Genomic DNA, 20,159 nt, shown 5'->3' with positions numbered 1-20,159 from the left:
AATGCGGGAGCTAGTGACGCGACAAGTACAACGTCTCTCAGGCACTTTTACTACGACAAGACCCTTACGTTGCTTGACTTTGTATCAGGAGTTCACAAGACAATCGACTTATTATGGCTTCACGACCAGAACTAAAGGTACCTACCGAAAATCAATTACTTCGAAATATATCCAACTGATTCTATCTGTCCAGCTCGATGACGAGGGCGGCTTCATTCGTTTCTACAAATCATTGCCAGCCGTCAACGAAGACACGATCCGCATCTTTGACCGAGGAGATTGGTACACTTCACATGGCCAAGATGCCACATATATTGCCAAAACTGTATGCTACTTCTGCGATATCGTTCTAAGCAATGCTAAATCCATTTTACAGGTCTACAAGACAACTTCTGTTGTCCGACAACTCGGCCGAAATGACCACTCCGGACTACCCTCAGTCACCATGACCATGACCGTATTCCGACAATTCCTTCGAGAAGCCCTACTCAAACTGGGAAAACGAGTTGAGATTTGGCAAAGCCCTTCCGGTCGCATGAACTGGAAGTGTATCAAGCAGGCTTCGCCAGGTAACTTACAAGATGTTGAGGATGACCTTGGAGGCCAGGTTGAGTCTGCGCCTATGATTCTCGCCGTCAAAATCTCCACAAAGGCCTCCGAAGCTCGAAATGTCGGTGTTTGCTTCGCCGATGCCAGCGTCCGCGAGCTTGGTGTAAGCGAATTTCTCGACAACGACCTCTACTCCAATTTCGAGGCACTCCTTATCCAGCTTGGTGTCCGTGAGTGTTTGATACAGATTGACAAGAGCGAAAAGGAGAAGGATCCCGAATTGTCCAAGCTGAAGAAGATTATTGATAATTGCGGTGTGGCTATCGCAGAGAGACCAGCTGGCGACTTTGGAACCCGGGATATTGAACAAGACCTGGCACGTCTGCTCAAGGATGAGCGATCGGCTTCTCTTCTCCCACAGACTGATCTTAAGCTGGCCATGGGATCTGCTGCATCTTTGATCAAATACCTCGGCGTTCTGCAGGATCCTTCCAACTTTGGCCAATATCAGCTATACCAACATGACCTGGCACATTTCATGAAGCTAGATGCTGCTGCTCTAAAGGCCCTTAACCTTATGCCAGGTCCTCGAGATGGATCCAAAACGATGAGCATCTTTGGTGTACTCAACCACTGCAAGACACCAGTTGGTAGTCGACTCTTGGCACAGTGGTTGAAGCAGCCTTTGATGAGCAAGACGGAGATTGAGAAGCGTCAACAGTTGGTGGAAGCTTTCTATGTTGATACTGAACTCCGACAGACACTCCAGGAGGAACACCTTCGATCCATTCCTGACCTTTACAGACTTTCAAAGCGCTTCCAGCGAGGCAAAGCTAACCTGGAGGACGTCGTCCGCGCATATCAGGTTGTCATCCGTCTACCTGGCTTTATTGGCACATTTGAAGGTGTCATGGATGAGAATTATAAAGACCCCCTCGACGAGGCATACACTATCAAGCTTCGCGACCTTTCTGATAGCTTGGGCAAGTTGCAGGATATGGTGGAGCAAACCGTTGATCTCGACGCTCTTGATCGACATGAGTACATTATTAAAGCCGATTTTGATAAAAGCTTGCGTATCATCCGAAAGAAACTTGACCAGCTTGACAAGGATATTCGTGCCGAGTTCACGGCTTCGGCTAAAGACCTAGGCCAAGATCCCGACAAGAAGATCTTCCTTGAGACCAGCCACAAGGTACACGGAGTTTGCATGCGTCTCACACGACAAGAGGCTGGCTGCATTCGAAACAACTCCAAGTATCAAGAGTGCTCGACACAAAAAAACGGTGTTTATTTCACGACCAAGAAGCTGCAGGCTTATCGTCGCGAGTATGATCAGCTATCTCAGAACTACAACAGAACACAAAGCAGTCTTGTTCACGAAGTTGTTCAAGTTGCTTCCTCCTACTGCCCAGTTCTAGAGCGCCTAGCTGGTGTTCTTGCCCACCTTGACGTAATCGTTTCCCTTTCCCACGCCTCAGTCCATGCCCCTGAGTCGTATGTCCGACCCAAGATCCACGCTCGTGGCGAGGGCCAGACGATACTTCGCGAAGCCCGCCATCCTTGCATGGAACTCCAGGACGATGTTCAGTTTATCACGAACGATATCGAGCTTACTCGTGACAAGTCGTCTTTCCTCATCATTACCGGCCCCAACATGGGTGGCAAGTCAACCTACATCCGACAAACGGGCGTCATTGCACTTATGGCGCAGGTTGGGTGTTTCGTGCCTTGCGCAGAAGCCGAGTTGACCATTTATGACTCCATATTGGCACGTGTAGGTGCTAGCGATTCGCAGCTCAAGGGTGTCTCGACCTTCATGGCCGAGATGCTTGAAACTGCCAACATCCTCAAGTCAGCTACGGCAGAGTCCTTGATCATTATTGACGAACTTGGGCGTGGTACATCGACATACGACGGATTCGGTCTTGCATGGGCTATCTCAGAGCACATTGTGAAGGAGATCGGCTGCTCTGCCATGTTTGCCACTCACTTCCACGAACTCACAGCTCTCGCCGACCAGTATCCGCAAGTACAGAACCTCCATGTCACGGCGCACATCGGCGGCACTAGCGCAGCAGCGACTTCAGAAGCGGATGCGAAGCGCGAAGTGACGTTGCTGTACAAGGTCGCACCAGGTGTGTGTGACCAGAGTTTCGGCATCCACGTCGCCGAGCTAGTTCGCTTCCCGGACAAGGTTGTCCGTATGGCCAAACGCAAGGCAGACGAGCTTGAGGACTTTACTACCAAGCACGAAGATTTAGCACTGCAGTACAGCAAGCAAGACGTTGAGACGGGTAGTGCCATGCTCAAGCGAGTCTTGGTGGAGTGGAAGGATAAGGTCAAGGCAGGGAATATGAGCCGCGAGGAGCAAGTCGCTGCTTTGAAAGAGCTTGTTGGGGCAAATGCAGAGCTGCAGGCAAACCCTTTCTTTCAGTCAGTCAAGGCTCTGTAGCTGTAAAGCAGTTATCTTGGTTAGAGCGATATAGCGCGGCAACGGGTCGGTTTGGCAACGGGGCGTTCAGGAAGTCGGAATTAATTATGGGAATACTACGAGAGTGTCTGGACTAGTCAGGAAACTGACCTAGTTGAAGAACATAGTCGCCTTCAGCTAGTTGTCTGGCGAATCACAAGCCATGATTGAGTTGACCAATACTTGTAGTAGCAAATTAGAGAAAGGCTAGTCAGTGTTTAAACCTACGTCTTGTGCCGGCCTGGTTCCTTGCTGTGCTTGTGACAGCATCAGAAGTGACGCGCGCAGTGAGAGGAGATGCTCTGTATTAGTGTTTGCGGCTGACTGGTTGATATCTTAACAGAGGCGAAGATGCTTTTGCTTTATCGGCGTGACTCACCCCATTGGCCAAAGAACTTATACCAACATTCCCTTCATTTTACCTAAATCACAACTTCAACCTTTCACCAACCTTGATTTCTATCACCAACCGCAATCATGTCACCCATAACAATCCGCCCAGCAACGCCCGAAGACATCCCCCAAATGCTTGCCGTCTTCTTCTCCGCATTCTCTTCCTCGCCTCTAAACAAGCGTTGCTTCTCCCCATCATCTCCTGATGTCCAAGCTTTCCAAACCTCATTTCTCCAAACCAACATCGACGACAAGGATGACAATTTCATGCTCGTCGCAGAGGACGATTCTAAAATCCTCGGCTGGGCGCGCTGGGTTCGCAGAGAAAACCCACCATTGTCGGGGAAGCAGATCGATCCTTCTACGTTTCCTGGTTCAGGAGACCAAGCGACCGCGGCGGATTTCTTTCAGAGGAATGCTGATGCGACTTTGAAACACGTCGCTGGTGAGAGGCATTGGTTCCTAAGCACGATCGCCACTGCAAAAGAAGCACAGCGACGGGGCGTAGGATCTGCGCTAATGAGATTTGGTGTTGAGAAAGCCGATCGAGAAGGTTGGATGTCTTATTTGAATAGCTCTAGCGAAGGAAGGGGCCTGTATGAGAAGTTCGGGTTCAGGGTCGTTGGAACAAGTGAGTTCCCTGATCTGGGCATGACGCAGTATCATATGAAGAGAGAGGCAGTTCAGAATTGAGTGTTTCGTGGGAACCTATTTTGAACGATTCGTATTGCATAACTATGGAAATTCGTAAAAGAGATGAGAAGAAATAGGAAAGCCATAACATCTTGTTAACATGATAACCGACCGTCCAGCAACGCCCACCGTCTTATTTTTGTTGAATTTATTTCATCTATTCGTTTCCGTCTAGAAATCTTTGGTACCGTGAAGGGATATCCAGCGATGGGTTGCATCCGTTTCTCCTTGACCTGTATAATGTTTCTATATCCGTCTATCGAGAGACAAGGCCGTCGGCAACCTTCTTCCAAAGGCCATTGCGCTTCCAGGTCCAGTTCTTGAGGAAGGGAGGGTCCATGCCTGTCTCGAAAGCCTCGTTACGGGCCTGGATCTGTGCATTGAGGAGAGCCTGGCGGGCCGAGGCGCCCCGGTTGTGGAGTTGAGGCATGCGGTCGATAGCATCGATAGCCAAACTGAATCGATCAGTCTGGTTGCGAATGGCAAGCTCGAGAGGCGTGTCGATGTTGCCCTTCTCCTTGTAACCGCGAACGTGGAGGTTGCGGCTACCAGGACGCTTGTATGTCAGGCGGTGCACCATCCAGGGGTAACTGTGGAAGTTGAAGATGACAGGAGTGTCATCAGTGAAGAGGCTGGTCCACTCAGAGTCGGGAAGACCGTGGGGGTGGTCGCTGGGGTGGATCAGCTTAAAGAGATCGACAACGTTGACGCATCGAATCTTGAGCTCAGGGAAGTGCTCAAGCAGGAGATCAATGGCAGCCAAGGACTCGTGGGTGCTAATATCACCGCAAGAGGCCATGACCAGGTCGGGATCCTGTCCAGCATCGGTGGAGAACTGAGGCCAGATACCAATACCCTTGGTGCAGTGCTCGATGGCAGCGTCCATGGAGAGGTACTGAAGATGCTCCTGCTTATCAGAAACGACAACGTTAACGTAGTTGACTGATCGAAGACAGTGGTCCATGACTGTGACAAGTTAGTCAAGATCAGACTAAGATCGCGAGTTAGACATACCAGAAAGCAGGCAGTTGCCATCAGGAGGAAGGTAGATGCGGACAACCTCGGGGCTCTTGTTGGCGACAACGTCGAGGAAACCAGGATCTTGGTGAGTGAAACCGTTGTGGTCTTGACGCCAGACCACGGCAGTCAAGAGGATGTTAAGAGAGGCAACCTTGGCTCGCCACTCAACCTCGAGACACTTCTCGATCCACTTGCAGTGCTATAGGGATAGTCAGTAAGAGTGACATTAGGACAAATCATGTTGCATACCTGGTTGACCATAGAGTCAATAACGTGAATGAAAGGCTCGTAACTGTTGAGAAGACCGTGACGACCACTAAGGAGGTAACCCTCGAGCCAGCCTTCACAGTTATGCTCAGAAAGCATCTCAACAACACGGCCAGCCTTGGCAAGGTTACCACCGTTGGCATCCTCCTCAAAGTACTCGCCCATCCAGACCTTCTTTCCGGCAGCGTAGACACCGCCAAGCTTGTTAGACTCAGTCTCATCAGGACCAAAGAGACGGAAGTTTGTCTGGTTCTCAGCAATGACATCCTTGAGGAAGACAGCCATGTTGGTCATGCTGGCGTTCATGACATTTCCGGGGCTGTCAACCTTGATGGCATAGTCTTTGAAGTTGGGCATTCTCAACGGCTTCCTAAGTGCACCACCGTTGGCGACGGGGTTGGCGCTCATTCGTCGGTTACCTTCAGGCACAAGAGCACGGAGAGAGGCAATAGGCGCGCCAGACTCGTCAAATAGACGATCAGGCTCGTAGCTTCGCATCCAATCTTCAAGGACCTTGAGGTGAGCAGGGTTTGTGGCGGGGTCTGCGATGGGGACCTGGTGAGCTCGCCAGTAACCTTCCAGGTAGTTGTCGTCAACCTTTCGAGGGGCAGTCCAGCCCTTGGGACTTCGGAGAACGATCATAGGCCACAGAGGTCGCTTGGCCTCGCCGGACTCACGAGCCTCCTTCTGAATCTTTCGAATCTCGTCCACGCAGTGCTCGAGAGTAGCAGCCATAGCCTGGTGCATAGTCTCAACATCGTCACCCTCAACAAAGTATGGCTGCCAGCCATAACCGATGAAGAGGCATTCGAGTTCTCGGTGTGAGATTCGAGCAAGGACTGTAGGGTTGTTGATCTTGTAACCGTTAAGGTGAAGAACAGGGAGGACAGCACCGTCAACAATTGGGTTGAGGAACTTGTTGCTGTGCCAGGCGGTAGCCAGGGGACCAGTCTCGGCCTCACCATCACCGACCATAGTAAGAGCAATCAAGTTGGGGTTATCGAAGACAACACCAAAAGCATGTGAGATGGAGTAACCCAGTTCACCACCCTCGTGAAGAGATCCGGGGGTTTCCGGAGTAGCATGGGAGCCAATTCCACCAGGGAACGAAAAGCTCTTGAAGAACTTTTGCATACCCTCAGCATCTTGAGTCTTGTCGGGGTACACCTCGGTGTAGACACCCTCCAGATAAGACTGAGACAGGACAGCGGGGGCACCGTGTCCGGGACCAGAGATGAAGAGAGCGTCAAGATCGTGCTTCTTGATCAGACGGTTAAAGTGCATGTATGTGAAGATTTGGCCGGGGGCAGAGCCAAAGTGACCAAGCAATCGAAGCTTGAGATGATCGGCTTTGAGGGGTTCTCGAAGAAGAGGGTTCTCCTTGAGGTAGATCATACCTAAGGAGAGGTAGCAGCTGGCCTTGAAGAAGTCATTGTACTGCTGGATCTCCTCCTTGGAGAGAGGCTCGCCCTTGACAGTTGAGCGGGCAATGCCGAAGGGCGAGATAGATTTGACTTCCTCAGTCATTGGGGTAGGGTGATTAGGATATATATATATATATATACAAGTGATGAGGTTGTAAGAGCTGTAAGTGAGGTTGAACTCTTCGGATGAGAGATGAGAAGAAAAGAACAAAGGAGAGAACTCTTATACGCAGAGCTTCCAAGACTTCTTATATGAGAAAGCTGAAAGGGTTGCCAAGGAAAGAGGAGAAGAGAGGTAGGTATAGAGCATAACGGGGAGTGCGGTGAGAGAACGCCGAAGGGAAAGGCTATGCTATTCCTACCTGCTACATGCTACAACATGTATGTACATACTATACCAGGCTTAGTTTGAAGTCTTTGCCGCAGATTGGGTAGGGTAACGTAAACCCATGGCCCATGGAGCTACTACGTATGGGTAGACGGCCGTTGACGAGATCAGCAGAGGTTACAGCAGGATGGTGATCCAATTGGAGTACGAGGGAGATGGGATAGGTTTTCTGCACGGCTGAGGGCGAGGGCGAGGGCGTGGGTGTAAATTACCACTGTTACGGATTGGATGGCACGTAGTACCGCAGGAGGTAGCTGGGCGGCTCAAAGTTCAGACACAGATGGGTAATGAGATGAGCGAAGGCCAAGATAGTGGCGTGCGTGGGGGACGTTCTCAATTGCCTAACCTACCCTGCCTATTCAGAAGAGGCATAAGGAGCGGAAGAGAGCAAGGAAGACGGACCGGACAGGACAGTGGAATGGGATGGGATGAGCAGCGAAGTGGTCTGCCTGGAGGACGTCGATATCTCATCCTCCGCCGGCGGCACAGAAGGGGAGATCGGTATAGGTACCCAAGTAAGGTTGGCTAGCTTATTAGCTCTTGTTTCTAGTTGGCACATATGAGCCAAGAGCGAGTCAAAGGTGGATAGCTTTGACACGTTCTGGAGCTTCGGATGGTGACGATGGTTGTTGACGGTCGTTGCAAAAAGTGGTCTGATGTATCTTTGTATCTTGATAGTGTTTTTGCAGCCACCAAAACGGGACGGGCATTGCTAGCGCCACCTCCCGCTGTAGGTATATTCCCTTGTGTTACCGAGCTCGTGCTGTGAGAGGTGCTGAGGATTGTAATCGTAATCACTACGAAAGTCAATCGCAGAGTCAAATTGGTCAAAGTGCTGATGGGCTTGGTAGAGCCAACGAGGGCGTTTCTAGTATAGCAGAGTATAGTGTAGAATCGTTTCGTAACCCTTGATTCGTGGGGATAAATTGAGAGCAGGCTCAGGAGTCAGCAAGCAGGTTGAAACAGACAGTGCCCAGAAGGTTCAGAATGTGGCATGTTAGCTAGTCGGGCCTTATTTCACGTCGACAGTCGTTTTTTGACTATCAGTAGCATAATCAATAGGCAAGCTGCTTGATTTTCCAGGTCACAGATGGCCACGCAGGACATGCTTGACATCTGACGGGCAGGGGACGAAGCTGGAGAATGGGGAGCTTTGATTGGGGCCCCAGGGGGGAAAGAAGAGAGTTTGACAGGGGTGTAATAATCAATGGATCATGGCCATCCATGATGAACCAAGGTGGAGGAACGAGGAGGAGGAGGATGTTGGGAGAGGCAGACTCAGTGGGAGGACCCGGCCGCTGGTGGAGACCCGCTTACGGTTTAGACGGGTGCGGGTGCCGGAAGTACACGGGTTTAGTCAGTCTGTACTTGCAAATCCACCCGAGCCAGAGGCTAAAGTCAAGTACCCGTATTGTTTCGTCATGTATCGTCTGTGGCTGATCCAACTAACATCTGATGTTAGAACACCTCAAGGACTGATATCATGATACTTTTACCCTAGCCTCAATTGTACGAGAATGTCCTTCTTTCAATTTTTCTCATGATGGCATCTCATATCGGGTCGGTAGCAGCTCACCCGACGTGTTTGGTGGTCTGAAATGCAACGCAAATTGGCCGCCTACCAGCCGATTGGGTTCCCAACCAAAGATTGGGGATTATGAAGAGTCAGTTTGTGGCATGCTTTATGAGTTATGATGATTCCTGCGCATTGTCTTACTGGAAAGGAAACTCTGCTGTACCGTACAGTACTGTAGGGTTACGCAGCCGCACGCAAAGGGCGGACCTGTGACCTGTCCGAGATGCATACCTTGGGTCAGTGAATCCCCAGCTTCTGAGGTCATACACGAACCCTTTTGTCTCTCTGACTTGTTGGACTCAACGATGGTCAATCATTTCTCCAAAACCTCAATATTCGAGTTGATCAACAAGGGCCTCTCTTGGTCCTGAGCGTTCCGGGGAAGATATATCCACTTACTCGTCTCACAAAGCGCTTCCTCCTCTCCTCTCCTCTCCTCTCCATGCACGCACGCCCTTCAAGGATGGATGCAAGCAACTCATGGTGGACCTTTTGGTTTTGACTTTGACCTCTCTCTGTCTGTATCCTCCATTTTATCCGACGTGACCGCATGCACCGTCCGTACAGCTCAGAGGTTGATGGTAATCTAGACAGTCTAGTCCGTCTCATGCATGCACGACACCCGCTTTGCCCTGATCTGATATTACGTCTCCCGCTAAAAAGCGATCCGCAAAGGATTCGAGTCTTACCCATCAGTGGAAAACTCGGCCAAATCCAAGCTTGAGATTTCGATGTCGATCAATTGAGAACCAAATTTGCCATGAGGTAGTCTAGGAACTGAACTGCTTTGAGTAGAGAGCTACCCCTCATCTTGTTGGTAGGATCACAAGCCGAAGTATCCTCTCCCGCCGGATCCGACTGTTAGTTCAGCCACCCAACATCAGAAGTACACAAATATCAGGGGAATGGAGATCGTAGCAATGGGCAAACTTGGCAACAATCCCATTCTGGCTGGTTTTCTTCCATCGCTTTGTTTTTGAAATGCTGCTTCGGGTAATCCAAGCGTGGTGTTGAAGATCTCTAAGAATATGTAGACTACATGTCGTTCAAGGGCTGATGCTATCGAAAGCGGCCTCATGCAGACCCCGAAACGTCCAAGATGCCGATTTCGCTCAATTTTCGACAACAGACACACTTGTCAATTGTCAATTATTTGTGTCTGTCTGTCTTTTGTTAAATGCTCCAAGGATGTCACAACCAATTGGGTTTCCTCGACCCTTGCTCCCTGTCCCTGTCAGACTTCCACATCGTGATGGGGGCTGCATGGGGAAAGTTGAGCGACGAGCATTTTTGTCTGGTCCAGGTGGTTCTTTCAAAAGAAAATGGTGTTTTCCCAGAGACAAAAGGTGTCTCTGTAATTGCTGGCATCAGTCAGCAATGACGAAGAGAGGTTCAGGGCCAGGTTGATTTTATTGCATGTCGTGAGGCTCGAATCACATGCTTGATGTCATATCATATCATATCATGCAAGTATCGAGACCATGTTCAATGTGCAATGCAGTGTACCATGATAGATAACTTATAACAATTCATTTACCCTATGCTCAGGGACCTTTACCAACGATTGATTATCCAGATCCGCGGAAAAAGCAAGGACATGTTACCAAAGATCTGTAAAACAATCCCCAACCCCCGCATTCTCTGTCAACTATAAAATGTTGTTAAAATGATATCCATGGTCCTGGAACTTAACGGCCCTTTTGAGGATATCAGACATAACCGACGTTGGGCCTTGAAGAATCGCATGATCACTCACTACGGTGCTTGCGATACCCAACTGCAACCCCTTATTAACCCACGCGGCAATTATTGAGTTGGAATGGATGGAATGTAAACCACACGTTTTTTTGTCTTCGGCTCAACTCCTCCAATGATTTAGATGGCTCACAAAACCCTGACGTAACGTAAGGTGCCCCCGCGTTGTTAGTTGACTTTTTGCTTTTATATATCCCACCCATCTCCCTCTTTAATGTTTGACGGTAAAGAACCATCATCCTCTCGATCGAACTGTCCCTAAAGAGACGAAAAAAATATCATCAGAAGAAAGGCGAACACACAAAAATCCATCATGAACCCGATCGTTGACATTGCGCATCGTCCAGAGACGCCAAAACCTGACCCGCCGATTCCAAATGAGCCAGACAATGGCGAAGGCGATGGTATTACAGACTTTCTGCACTAAATGCAGTATGAAATGAACATTTGAGATAAACGAGTGTACCTTACGGTAGGTTCTCTGATGATACTCACTATTTTTCGACTGATCAGAAATGGTTAGCATGAAACGAATTGATGCTCTACTTACGGCGTTTTTGAACAATTATCCCATTGTAAACACAACTGTACGAGAATGCATCGCGATCACATTATTTTCCCATTGTTAGTCTATGAGCGAAATACGAGACTCATTATCGGTGATGAGACTTTTTCTTCTTCTTTTTCTTTAAGAGTCGTTGAGCCTGGGAACTTGGGCATATGAGTTTTGGGGTCAGAGACCACCAAGGGCGTGATGCAGATGAGTTTGAGTATTGATATCACGAAGAATGACACGAGAGCAACTGGAAATAAGATTTTCCAAGAAAGGCAGCTTAGCAAATAGTTTTGCGCAATGTTATTATTTTATGAAAACATCGTTGTCATTTGCTTTTGAAGTACGCCTCCGTAACTGTCCCATTAAACTGCCTTACCGGCATTTACGCCATATAATAAAGCCAGAGCATAGCATACGTCATTTCATTCAACCTCGCTTCATAACTCGGGGCTTCTTCTCCATCATCACATCAACACCAGGAGCACCCAGAATCGAAATTTTCCTTGTGGCTTACTTGCGATTTTGAACTTTTGCGCTCATTAACCTTGCCAACCGAGACATCACATAAACGTGTCTAAGGCAGCAATAAAGGCACCATCATGAGCGACGCTTCAAACCAACCAGCCCGCGCGGGATCTCTCACGCCGGAGATGATAGAATTCGCAAGCAGGATGTACGATGCTGCGAGAAAGGGAGACGTGGCTACGTTTGAGCAGGCTCTCCCAGCAGGCCTACCTCCAAATCTGACAAACGACAAGGGCGATACTCTGGTATGCCCATGATACTCGAGTATATCTCGAGCAAATTTTCTTCAAGAAGCTTGTGCTGACAATCGAAGCTTATGCTTGCTGCGTATCACGGCCACGCCGATTTAGTAAAGGTTCTCATTCAACATGGTGCGGACCCTAATCGTCTCAATGACCGAGGGCAGAGTCCTCTCGCTGGGGCAGTGTTCAAGAAGGAAGACGCAGTAATTCAAGTGAGTCATCCTCTGAAGTTATTTCCGGATCAAAATTTCTTTCTAGAGAGGAACTGAATCGCAATACTAACAATAAAACCAAGGAGTTGCTAGATGGCGGCGCGGATCCTGAATACGGGCAGCCAAGTGCTGCTGAATGCATCGCAATGTTCAAACAGGAGGATACTTGGAAGTCAAAATTTGATGGAGCCCCCGGCAAAGGACAGGCTGGAAAGACAAGGGAGGCCGAGGGTAAAGAATGATGGTCTAGGTTTGAAAACTCCGGGTGAGTCAAGTTACTTGTTATGGTACCTGTCGAGGAAAGGAACCTTGCTACTTATATTGAGAATACACGAAATATTGCAATGCAGCGAGATGGTTTGAATGGTTCTCTTGATGAGTAAGGATTCGCGGGAAGAGCTAATCAAAAGAATGTGTGAAAGCGTCCTCAATTGCTGTGTGCACCAAACTTCAGCGTCAATCTCTAATTTGCCCCCTGGTGTCGCTGGTGATGATGAGGATTCTGCTCCATTGCATCGGCGAAAAGCACTGTAGATACATGCTCGTCCCAATGCCTAATGAGGCCCGATACCCAACTCAAAGCAAGTTCCATCTTTGCCCGTTCCTGCTCGAGGATGGTCCTTTGCTCGTCTCCTTCTCCGGCCAACCTGAAGATGAAATCCAAGTAATACATCATCTTCTTCTCGACAAGCTCCCTCGGAAGGCCACCATCTCTATGCTCCATGAGGCGACAGAGCTCAAACATATTTTCCTCGAGGGAATCCCTCATTTCCAGCATCTCTCCCTCGTAGTTGCGTAGGTCAGGAAGGTTGACGAGGAGTAAGCTCAATGCCGCTGCGCCTTCTTCCTAAGTGCCGTCCGCATGATACGACAGCTGCCGATCTGGATTCGGATCAGGGTCAGGTAGTGGGGGAAGCTTATTGCTGCAAAACAAGCCCCTGACGTGTAATACAGGACGGTTGGGTTGTGAGTTCCCTTCTCGATTTGAGAGCAAGAGTTGGGAATGAGTGGACTTCGCTCCTAGAGTCAGAGAGGGATGGTCTAGGACCAAACGGACAGGGAGGTGACATTGCGGGGGCGGAATCGCAGGTTCTAGACACTGTAGTATCTTTGTTTGTGATGGAGATGGACTAACTGTGACATGAACTTGATCATCCGACAATGGAGGGGTTGGCAACGCGGGGGAAAGGCTAGGGGTCGGCAATGAAGACTGGCCAGTTTCCTTGTTGCCTCGATCTTTGAATAAGCTGCATAGTACTCGAGCAGCGATTTCCGTGTCAGGGTCGGCCATGAACAGTGCTGTAGAATATATCAAAATATTGATAGGCGTGAGAGGAGCCGCATGTGCTGGATAAAACTCGAGTGTATTAAAATGAATGATCTTGTAATAGTACTGATCGGAGATGCGGACTTTTATAACAGTGTGCCATCTTGGTGATGTTCGTCAAGAGATAAACTTCTGTTTTTACAAGGCTTAATTTGCGTTAACTTTGGAGTAGTGACGACTGACACGCACCCATATGATGGGGGGCAGAGGCCCAGCAACGGTCTAATAAACCCCATATTAAACATATACTAAGGTATGAGAGGTAGACGCATATTGACTTCAAGTAGCTTGGGCATTTCTTTTGATCATTTCAACGGATCCTCCATCCACGGTAGCTGCGTGTGACTACTTTAGCCTAGTAACTCTTTCAGACTCGTACGGACACACAATGTTCTGATCTCATGCCTTGAGTACGTTATCTAAGTTGAATTGAGAAATGGGTGTGTTTCGAATGCTTCAACGTCTTGACTGTGTGAACCAAAACTTCTGCCAGATCCAGGCAACAGCATCTAGATATCACTGTCTCTGCCCGAATAGGCATAAAATCATCACGCAAGTCTACAACTTGCAGTCACTTGATACATACTTCACAGTATCGGATATCATCAGCCATCCAGCCGTTCATTTCATTACCATTTGCATCCACCCGTACATAAACAATGCCAATCAACTATCAAGCCGTGTTCCCATAATGACGCCGTCGCTCTCGAACTTCAAAAGCGTATAACTAACTCCCATGCCACTAATACAAACAAAAAAAGAAGGGAAGAATAATTAACCACCTCGTTCAAGATCGTGTATCTATAGCTAGTTTATTTGAACGACTTGATTTTGTGATACAGCACTGTGTCATAAAAGTTGTAGTTTGGATCCAGTTCACAGAACGGGTGCTGCGACAGGAGCACATCCGCTGTAGGACGGTCGAAGGGGTTTCTGTCTTCTTGTTAGCATTGCGGACAGCATTGTCATATCCATATCAAGAAACTTACACTTGGAAGCAATCCATCATAAAGGCAACGGCCAGTGGTCCAAGAGTATCCTGGATGTCCTCGGGGATCGGTGGTCGCTCGCCATTAGCAATCTTGTAGATGGCACCAACAGCCTCTTCCTTGGCCCATGGGCGCTTGCCAGCAAACATCTCCAGGACTACACAACCCAGACTCCAAATATCGACCTTGGCGCTGTAACCTTCGCCTTGGGACCGAATGACCTCTGGGGCCATCCAGAATACCGAACCTTGCATGTTGTTTGTCTTATCATTGCCATAAATGTTGTCTGTCTTCTTGGAGATGCCGAAATCGCTGATCTTGCACGTTCCGTCTAAATCAAGAAGAATGTTGTCGGCCTTGAGATCGCGATGCAGAATACCCTCACGATGTAGATAGGCGAGGCCGGAGAGTGTTTGTCTTGTTAGTGAAGACACGACAGACTCCTCAAACTTGCCATGCTTGCGCAGACATGATCCAATGCTGCCACCAGAAATATACTCAAGAAAGATGCTAATACTAGTTTCCTTTCGCTCGCAACCCAAGTATTGCACAATGTTGATATGGTCCAGGTGCTGCATTGTGTCGATTTCCTGGTCTAGAGCAGCAACAAGCTCCTTCATCTTGCTCTTGTCACCACCAGCCGCCTTGGGGTTCACCTCGACCTCTTTGACAGCCAGGAACTCTCCTGTAGTGGCATTCATACCGAGGTACACTCGGCCGTAAGTACCTTTGCCGATGAGCTGACCCTTGAACCACCTAAATGTCGTCTGTCGCTTTGGCACTGTATCTTGAGGAATCTGCGGCATTATGACGCTGCCACGTCTATCCGGTCGAATTTGTACAATGTTGGCGTTGAACATCTTTGTACTCTTTCGGCGCATAATGTTGCCTGACGACGGTCCTTGATTAGTTGAATTGGTTCGCTTGTTGGCCTCGTGAGCGCCGCGGGCGACTTCTCGAATGGACTTCATTCGACCGAGACCGCCTGAGCGCCGAATACTCCTCGCAGCCACAGAAGTGGGCCGCTGTTGATCGAGGGCTTTGAGGGTTGACTCGTCGGAGCCAAGAGTATCGTTTTCATTGTACAGAGATGGCTGCCGGGACGGCGGAATCGCTGCAGGCGGTGCTTGCTGAGTATGGCTCGACACCGCCGGCTGGGATGGCCCTTGATCAGATGTGGTTTCTGTGCCCTCGGCAATCGGAGATGGTGGCAGTCCACCTTCGCCAGGTTCATCAAGAACAGGTTGATCAAGATCCAGGTTGGGGAAGAAGTCGTCAAGGTTATTGATAAGGGCGTCCGTTGAGGGCGATAGCCAGACATCTTCTCGATGACGATTTCGTCGGCGAGTTACTGTCTTTGTCCTTGTCTTCCGATTCCCACGTTTCGGAACGAGGAGTAGTTGGCTTATGTCGGGAATCTTCGTTACTGTCAGGAGTCACGCTACTGCCATATGACTTGGGCGATGTAAAGGCAACAGAGAGACCCTTCCTGGAGCGCGCCGTATTAACCGTTAGACTAGGACGCTTGTTGTGACCATTTGCATCACCATTAGCAGCAGCACCCTTGCCCTTGTTTCGGTTGGCAAGTGGAATGGCAAAGAGCCCGTCGTCCGAATCATCCCCGCTATCATCGTCAGCTGGTGGTGCGGGAGCAGGCTTCGAAAACTGGACGTCCGAGTCCTCAAAGTCTGGGTCTGGCCCATGAGTTGCACGTCGTTTTGGAGGGGACGGATGGTCTGGGGCGAAAGTGCCCCTTGTACGTCTCGAGTTGGGGCTCATATCAGTAGGAGATGTTGCCCTCGGGACTGTTTCAAAGATTTTAGCTTCTGGTGCAGCTTCAAGATTAGGGCTTAGCATAGGTGATTGGCTGGGCGAGTAGTCCGGCACAATAAAGGGCAAGTTCTTCTTGCTCCAGGTCACGGTTCCTGGTGTTGCTATTGTATTGGGACTATCTCGACCCAAGCTTGGTTGAGGAGGGTCGACGCTAGAGAAGGTGTCCTTACCTCCGGGAATTGATTGTGTTGAGGATCGGGAGGGAGAAGAGCTACGATTGTTCTTGGCAGATTGTCCAATAGCGCTCAAGTTTCTGCCCATACCTGCAAGGGCTGCCCCAATACCAGCAGGACCTGCAGCTGGTTGCGATGTTCCCTTGGATCTCCTGGACTTCTCCGTCATCTCACTCTCGGTTGGATGCCGTGGTGTTGGATAACCCTCAAGACTGCTACTTGATGCGCGCATACTGGCTCCAGTCTTTCTGCTTAGGGAGTTCGCCTTGATCAATGTCGCAGAAGGATCGCTTGGTGGGGCCGGAGGTCGTCTTTGGGGGAAGAGTTGCTCTGGCCTCTTGTCCTCATACGGGGACTCACGAGGTTGGTCGAAATCGACGTTTCGGCCAACGATACCAGGTCCAAGTGTCTCTGAAGGACTACCCTTCATCGCTGCTTGTTTCCTTTTGGCCAGATACTCACGCTGCTTTCTCTCCATTTCAGCTCTATATGAACTTGCCTCCCGGGCTACCTTATCCTCAGTCTTCTCATCTGTCAATGTATTAGAACGCGAGGTGGGGGGCGATGAACTAGATCGCTGTCTGCTATTTCGTTGGGCATCCTCGGCAGTGGTTCCCGGTGGGAGATAACCAGGAGACAAGGATACAGGGACTTCAGCTTTAACGGCAAGACTGGAAATGGGGGCAACTCCTGGGGGTGTCACGAAGAATTTAAGTGTCCCAAGAGGGTCACCCTTTGCTCGTTTGACGGTAATAAGGCTCGAGTCGTCTAGAGGATCCACATGTTCAAACTTGCCAACTTCTGTAAGATAAATGTGAGAATTTTCAAAGTCGCCAAGACCAAGATGCATGCAGATAACTTGACGGACTTCCGCTGCTGTCTCTGCTTCTGTGATGTCGCACATTCGGTAGTTCCAGTAATCCATGGTGGCCAGTACGTAGGTCCTTACGGGGCTGATTCTCCTTGGTCGTAGAGCATGGCCATTCCTGTCATCATAACTGCCCAGCGTTGAGCCAGCAAGCTCGAGATTAGTATCGCTGCCATTGGTTCCTCGAACGCCCAAGCCCACCGGGCGAATAGATCCTTGTGGTGAAGTTGGGGAAGCCTCCATCTCTTCAGGTGATGGGTATGCACCATCATCTTTGGTTTGCCTCTTTTTCCTGGATAAGAAGCTCAGGAAGCTCTTGGAATCTTTGGCCGAAGCGGGTGTCTCTGCGCCTGCTGACCTCTCCCCTCCTTCTGAAGGCGAGTGGCGAGATCGGATATCATGATTTCGCCCATGAACAATTTCTCCCAGGTTCATGTTCCGGCTAAGTAAGTTGACGGCGTCTGACGGTACTCCAGATCCATATATGGCTGCGACAGAGGCAACAGAATCCATGCTGCTTCTTGAACGGTGCCCAGCTTTCATTGTGTTAGGAGATTGTGAGAGAATAGGTGTCGTCGTCGATGTAAAAAGAGCAGGGGGTATGCCTGGGCTGCCTGTTGGACTCGCTGAGCGCGCAGCAGGACCACGGAACGTGGCCTCACTCGACTCACTAACGTTAGGACTATGACGGCGCGCACCATCTGTATCGACATGTTTGAGAATATTACGGTGGTTAGACTCAGAGCTTATGTTGGACCCACTGACACTGTTGGGTAATGTCGTAGATCTGGTCTGGGAGAACCTGCGGCCGCCAAAACCAGGGCCAGGGGCATTGAGAGGTGTCTACAAGAAAAGTTAGTAAGGGCCAACACTCACAGCACCGAGCGGGTCGACAAACATTTGGCGAATCCATGGGATCAGTTCCAGCGCTTGGTAGGTTGTTCCCATGTCCGCCATTGAGGGATTCTTTACGGCCGTGGGCCGTTGAAACTTTAGACACATCAGCTGGTCGACCGGTGACAATACTTCGAATTAGTCTTCGCATTCGCTTGCCCTCCTCTCGCTCACGGGGCTGGTCCCAGCCGGTTCGGCTGTTGGTGCACTCTTGGGCAAGCCTTGGGTACACCTGCTGATGCATCATACCAAAATTACCACGCCCACCGTGGCCACTTCCAAGCTCGAGGAATTGCGCTCCGTGCAGGTTGAGTGCCCTAAAGGTTTCCTGCCAGTCTTTGGAGAACTGGTTCTGGGCTAACCAAATCAGAACCGTATCGAGGGGCCACTGGGCAGCGATTTCCGGTGGGATCGAGCTGGGAGGAGTGGCGTTTGAAGAATTGGAGGTGCCGCGCGGCTGGGCGTTGTTGGCAGAATAGAGGCGTTCCCTCGTAGCCTCGTCCATAGGCGTTGTGACATTTGTGTCAGTTCCGCTCTGCGGCGTTGTCACTGGCCGCGATGTCTGCGAGTTGACAGTCAGGGTTGGGTCTTCCAGTCCAAAGGCGGGGATACCAACTCCCTCTCCGTATGTGTCGCCCTGCGGTATATAGGTCGCACTCATGGCCTCATTCGGCGGAGGAGGTGGAGGGATAGAGATTGTTTGCCCAGCAGCTATCTGAGCGTGTAACTTTGGGTTGTACGGCTGGTGCTGACCGGGCGGCGGCGGGGGGATGTATCCTGGCCGTCCGTCGTACATGCGCCCAAAGGCGCCGTGCCACGGAGGCTGCTGGCCGAGAGCACTCGCCGGAGGCGGACCGGGTGGTGGGGGTATCGCGACGCCGGAGGGGCCTGGTGCGGTGGGATATCGAGGAAGCGGCGGCGGCGGAGGCAGGTTCATCATATTACTTATTTGGCGGGCATTCGGAGCTCTCATGGCCGCCGCCGTCGGCGGCGGAGGCACCTGAATGGTCGTCGTGGGATCGGCGCCCGAGACATGTCTCTGGCCTGCCGGGGATACATGATGGACGGCGCGGGGGGCAACCCGCCTCGAGGAACAAAGTGGGCAGAGTTGTTGTCGACGGTAGACGGCGGCGAGGTGTATTGTCGAAGAAGAGAATTCGGTGTATGCGCTGGAGACGGGGAGACAGCAACAGCAGTGGCGCTAGTGGTGGAAGACCTTGGACGTAAGCTCGAGGCAGATGAGACAGAGTGGAGGAAGTGAGCCTGCTCTGCAGTCGCTATGTCGGAGGAGGATGGACCCAGGGGCCGGGGTCGATTGACAGCCGCCGGGGCAGTATGTGTGTACGTATGCGGATGTGTATGGGTTGTATGGGTATGTATTGTTGCGGCGCCAGCAGTTGGATGCGCTGGAGGATATGAAAAAGAGGACGGCCCCGTCAAGGAGGATGAGGACGACAGGGCATAGGCTGGAGGTTGGTCGTGGACGTTTGGCTTTGGAGTCCCGGCGACAGGGACTAGGTCCTGAAGACTGGGTCTCGAAGAGGAACGGAACCTGGCGGTCGAGAGAGACTGAGGCTGAGAATGGAGCGAAGAAGTGGTGATTTCTGGGCTCGTCGAGGTTATAGATTCTAAGATGGGCTCTTGAGGCTGAGATTGAGACCGAAGAGCCTGCTGTTGCGCCTGGGCATGAGCCTGAGCCTGGGCCTGTGCCTGAGCTGGTGGTAGGTCGAAATTGGCAGCCGGACGGTTAGCCCGTCGCAAGCTATCGCTACCCTTCATGGTTTGTATCTGCGGTGGAGTAACATGTCGAGGTGGGTCGTCTCGACAAGGATCCTGGGGGCTAGCCTAGGCCAGACCAAGCTAGGATGGGATAGAGACGGATGCTGAGATGTCAGGGATTGTGGAGTGGAGGACTGGGATGGGAGTGAGGAGGAGACGATTGATTGATTGATTGCTGGCAGACGGGAGAAGCTGACGGTTGAGATAGTGAGTGAGGAGCAGT

At 50.5% G+C, this 20,159-nt stretch overlaps 6 protein-coding genes across 8 annotated transcripts; 3 read left to right on the top strand and 3 right to left on the bottom strand.

Moving 5' to 3' along the window:
• Positions 1-113: 113 nt before the first annotated feature.
• FOXG_08082 (DNA mismatch repair protein msh-2) lies at positions 114-3,004 on the top strand (the record flags this gene model as incomplete). Its single annotated transcript, XM_018386820.1, has 3 exons — positions 114-137; positions 194-325; positions 377-3,004. The coding sequence occupies 3 exons, from the start codon at positions 114-116 to the stop codon at positions 3,002-3,004; spliced, it is 2,784 nt and encodes a 927-aa protein (XP_018244018.1).
• A 495-nt stretch (positions 3,005-3,499) lies between these two features.
• On the top strand, positions 3,500-4,108 carry FOXG_08081 (uncharacterized protein; the record flags this gene model as incomplete). Its single annotated transcript, XM_018386819.1, has 1 exon — positions 3,500-4,108. The coding sequence occupies one exon, from the start codon at positions 3,500-3,502 to the stop codon at positions 4,106-4,108; it is 609 nt and encodes a 202-aa protein (XP_018244017.1).
• A 991-nt stretch (positions 4,109-5,099) lies between these two features.
• Positions 5,100-8,589, bottom strand: FOXG_08080 (phosphoketolase; the record flags this gene model as incomplete). The annotated part of the gene is made up of 2 exons (XM_018386818.1): positions 5,378-8,589; positions 5,100-5,327 (listed from the first exon to the last, which is right to left on the bottom strand). The coding sequence occupies exons 1-2, from the start codon at positions 6,920-6,922 to the stop codon at positions 5,100-5,102; spliced, it is 1,773 nt and encodes a 590-aa protein (XP_018244016.1). The 5' UTR covers positions 6,923-8,589.
• Positions 8,590-8,610: 21 nt separating this feature from the next.
• Positions 8,611-10,160, bottom strand: FOXG_19569 (uncharacterized protein; the record flags this gene model as incomplete). 3 transcript variants are annotated; one of them, XM_018399805.1, is made up of 2 exons in its annotated part: positions 8,611-9,111; positions 9,183-9,476. In XM_018399805.1, 2 exons carry the CDS (start codon positions 9,474-9,476, stop codon positions 9,097-9,099), a joined length of 309 nt encoding a protein of 102 aa, XP_018244014.1. In that variant the 3' UTR covers positions 8,611-9,096. The 3 variants fall into 3 exon arrangements, with proteins under 3 accessions (XP_018244014.1, XP_018244015.1, XP_018244013.1); XM_018399806.1 differs by having other exon boundaries at positions 9,058-9,102; positions 9,183-10,160; XM_018399804.1 differs by having other exon boundaries at positions 9,058-10,160.
• A 1,533-nt stretch (positions 10,161-11,693) lies between these two features.
• On the top strand, positions 11,694-12,315 carry FOXG_08079 (uncharacterized protein; the record flags this gene model as incomplete). Its single annotated transcript, XM_018386817.1, has 3 exons — positions 11,694-11,864; positions 11,933-12,073; positions 12,157-12,315. The coding sequence occupies 3 exons, from the start codon at positions 11,694-11,696 to the stop codon at positions 12,313-12,315; spliced, it is 471 nt and encodes a 156-aa protein (XP_018244012.1).
• A 1,897-nt stretch (positions 12,316-14,212) lies between these two features.
• Positions 14,213-19,936, bottom strand: FOXG_08078 (STE/STE11/BCK1 protein kinase; the record flags this gene model as incomplete). The annotated part of the gene is made up of 5 exons (XM_018386816.1): positions 14,213-14,333; positions 14,390-15,740; positions 15,817-18,106; positions 18,162-19,101; positions 19,158-19,936. The coding sequence occupies 5 exons, from the start codon at positions 19,934-19,936 to the stop codon at positions 14,213-14,215; spliced, it is 5,481 nt and encodes a 1,826-aa protein (XP_018244011.1).
• Positions 19,937-20,159: the final 223 nt, after the last annotated feature.

Source organism: Fusarium oxysporum, chromosome 4 (genome assembly GCF_000149955.1).
Source record: "Fusarium oxysporum f. sp. lycopersici 4287 chromosome 4, whole genome shotgun sequence".
Taxonomy (NCBI): Eukaryota; Fungi; Ascomycota; class Sordariomycetes; order Hypocreales; family Nectriaceae; genus Fusarium; species Fusarium oxysporum.
This window is presented reverse-complemented; position numbering and strand designations above follow the sequence as displayed.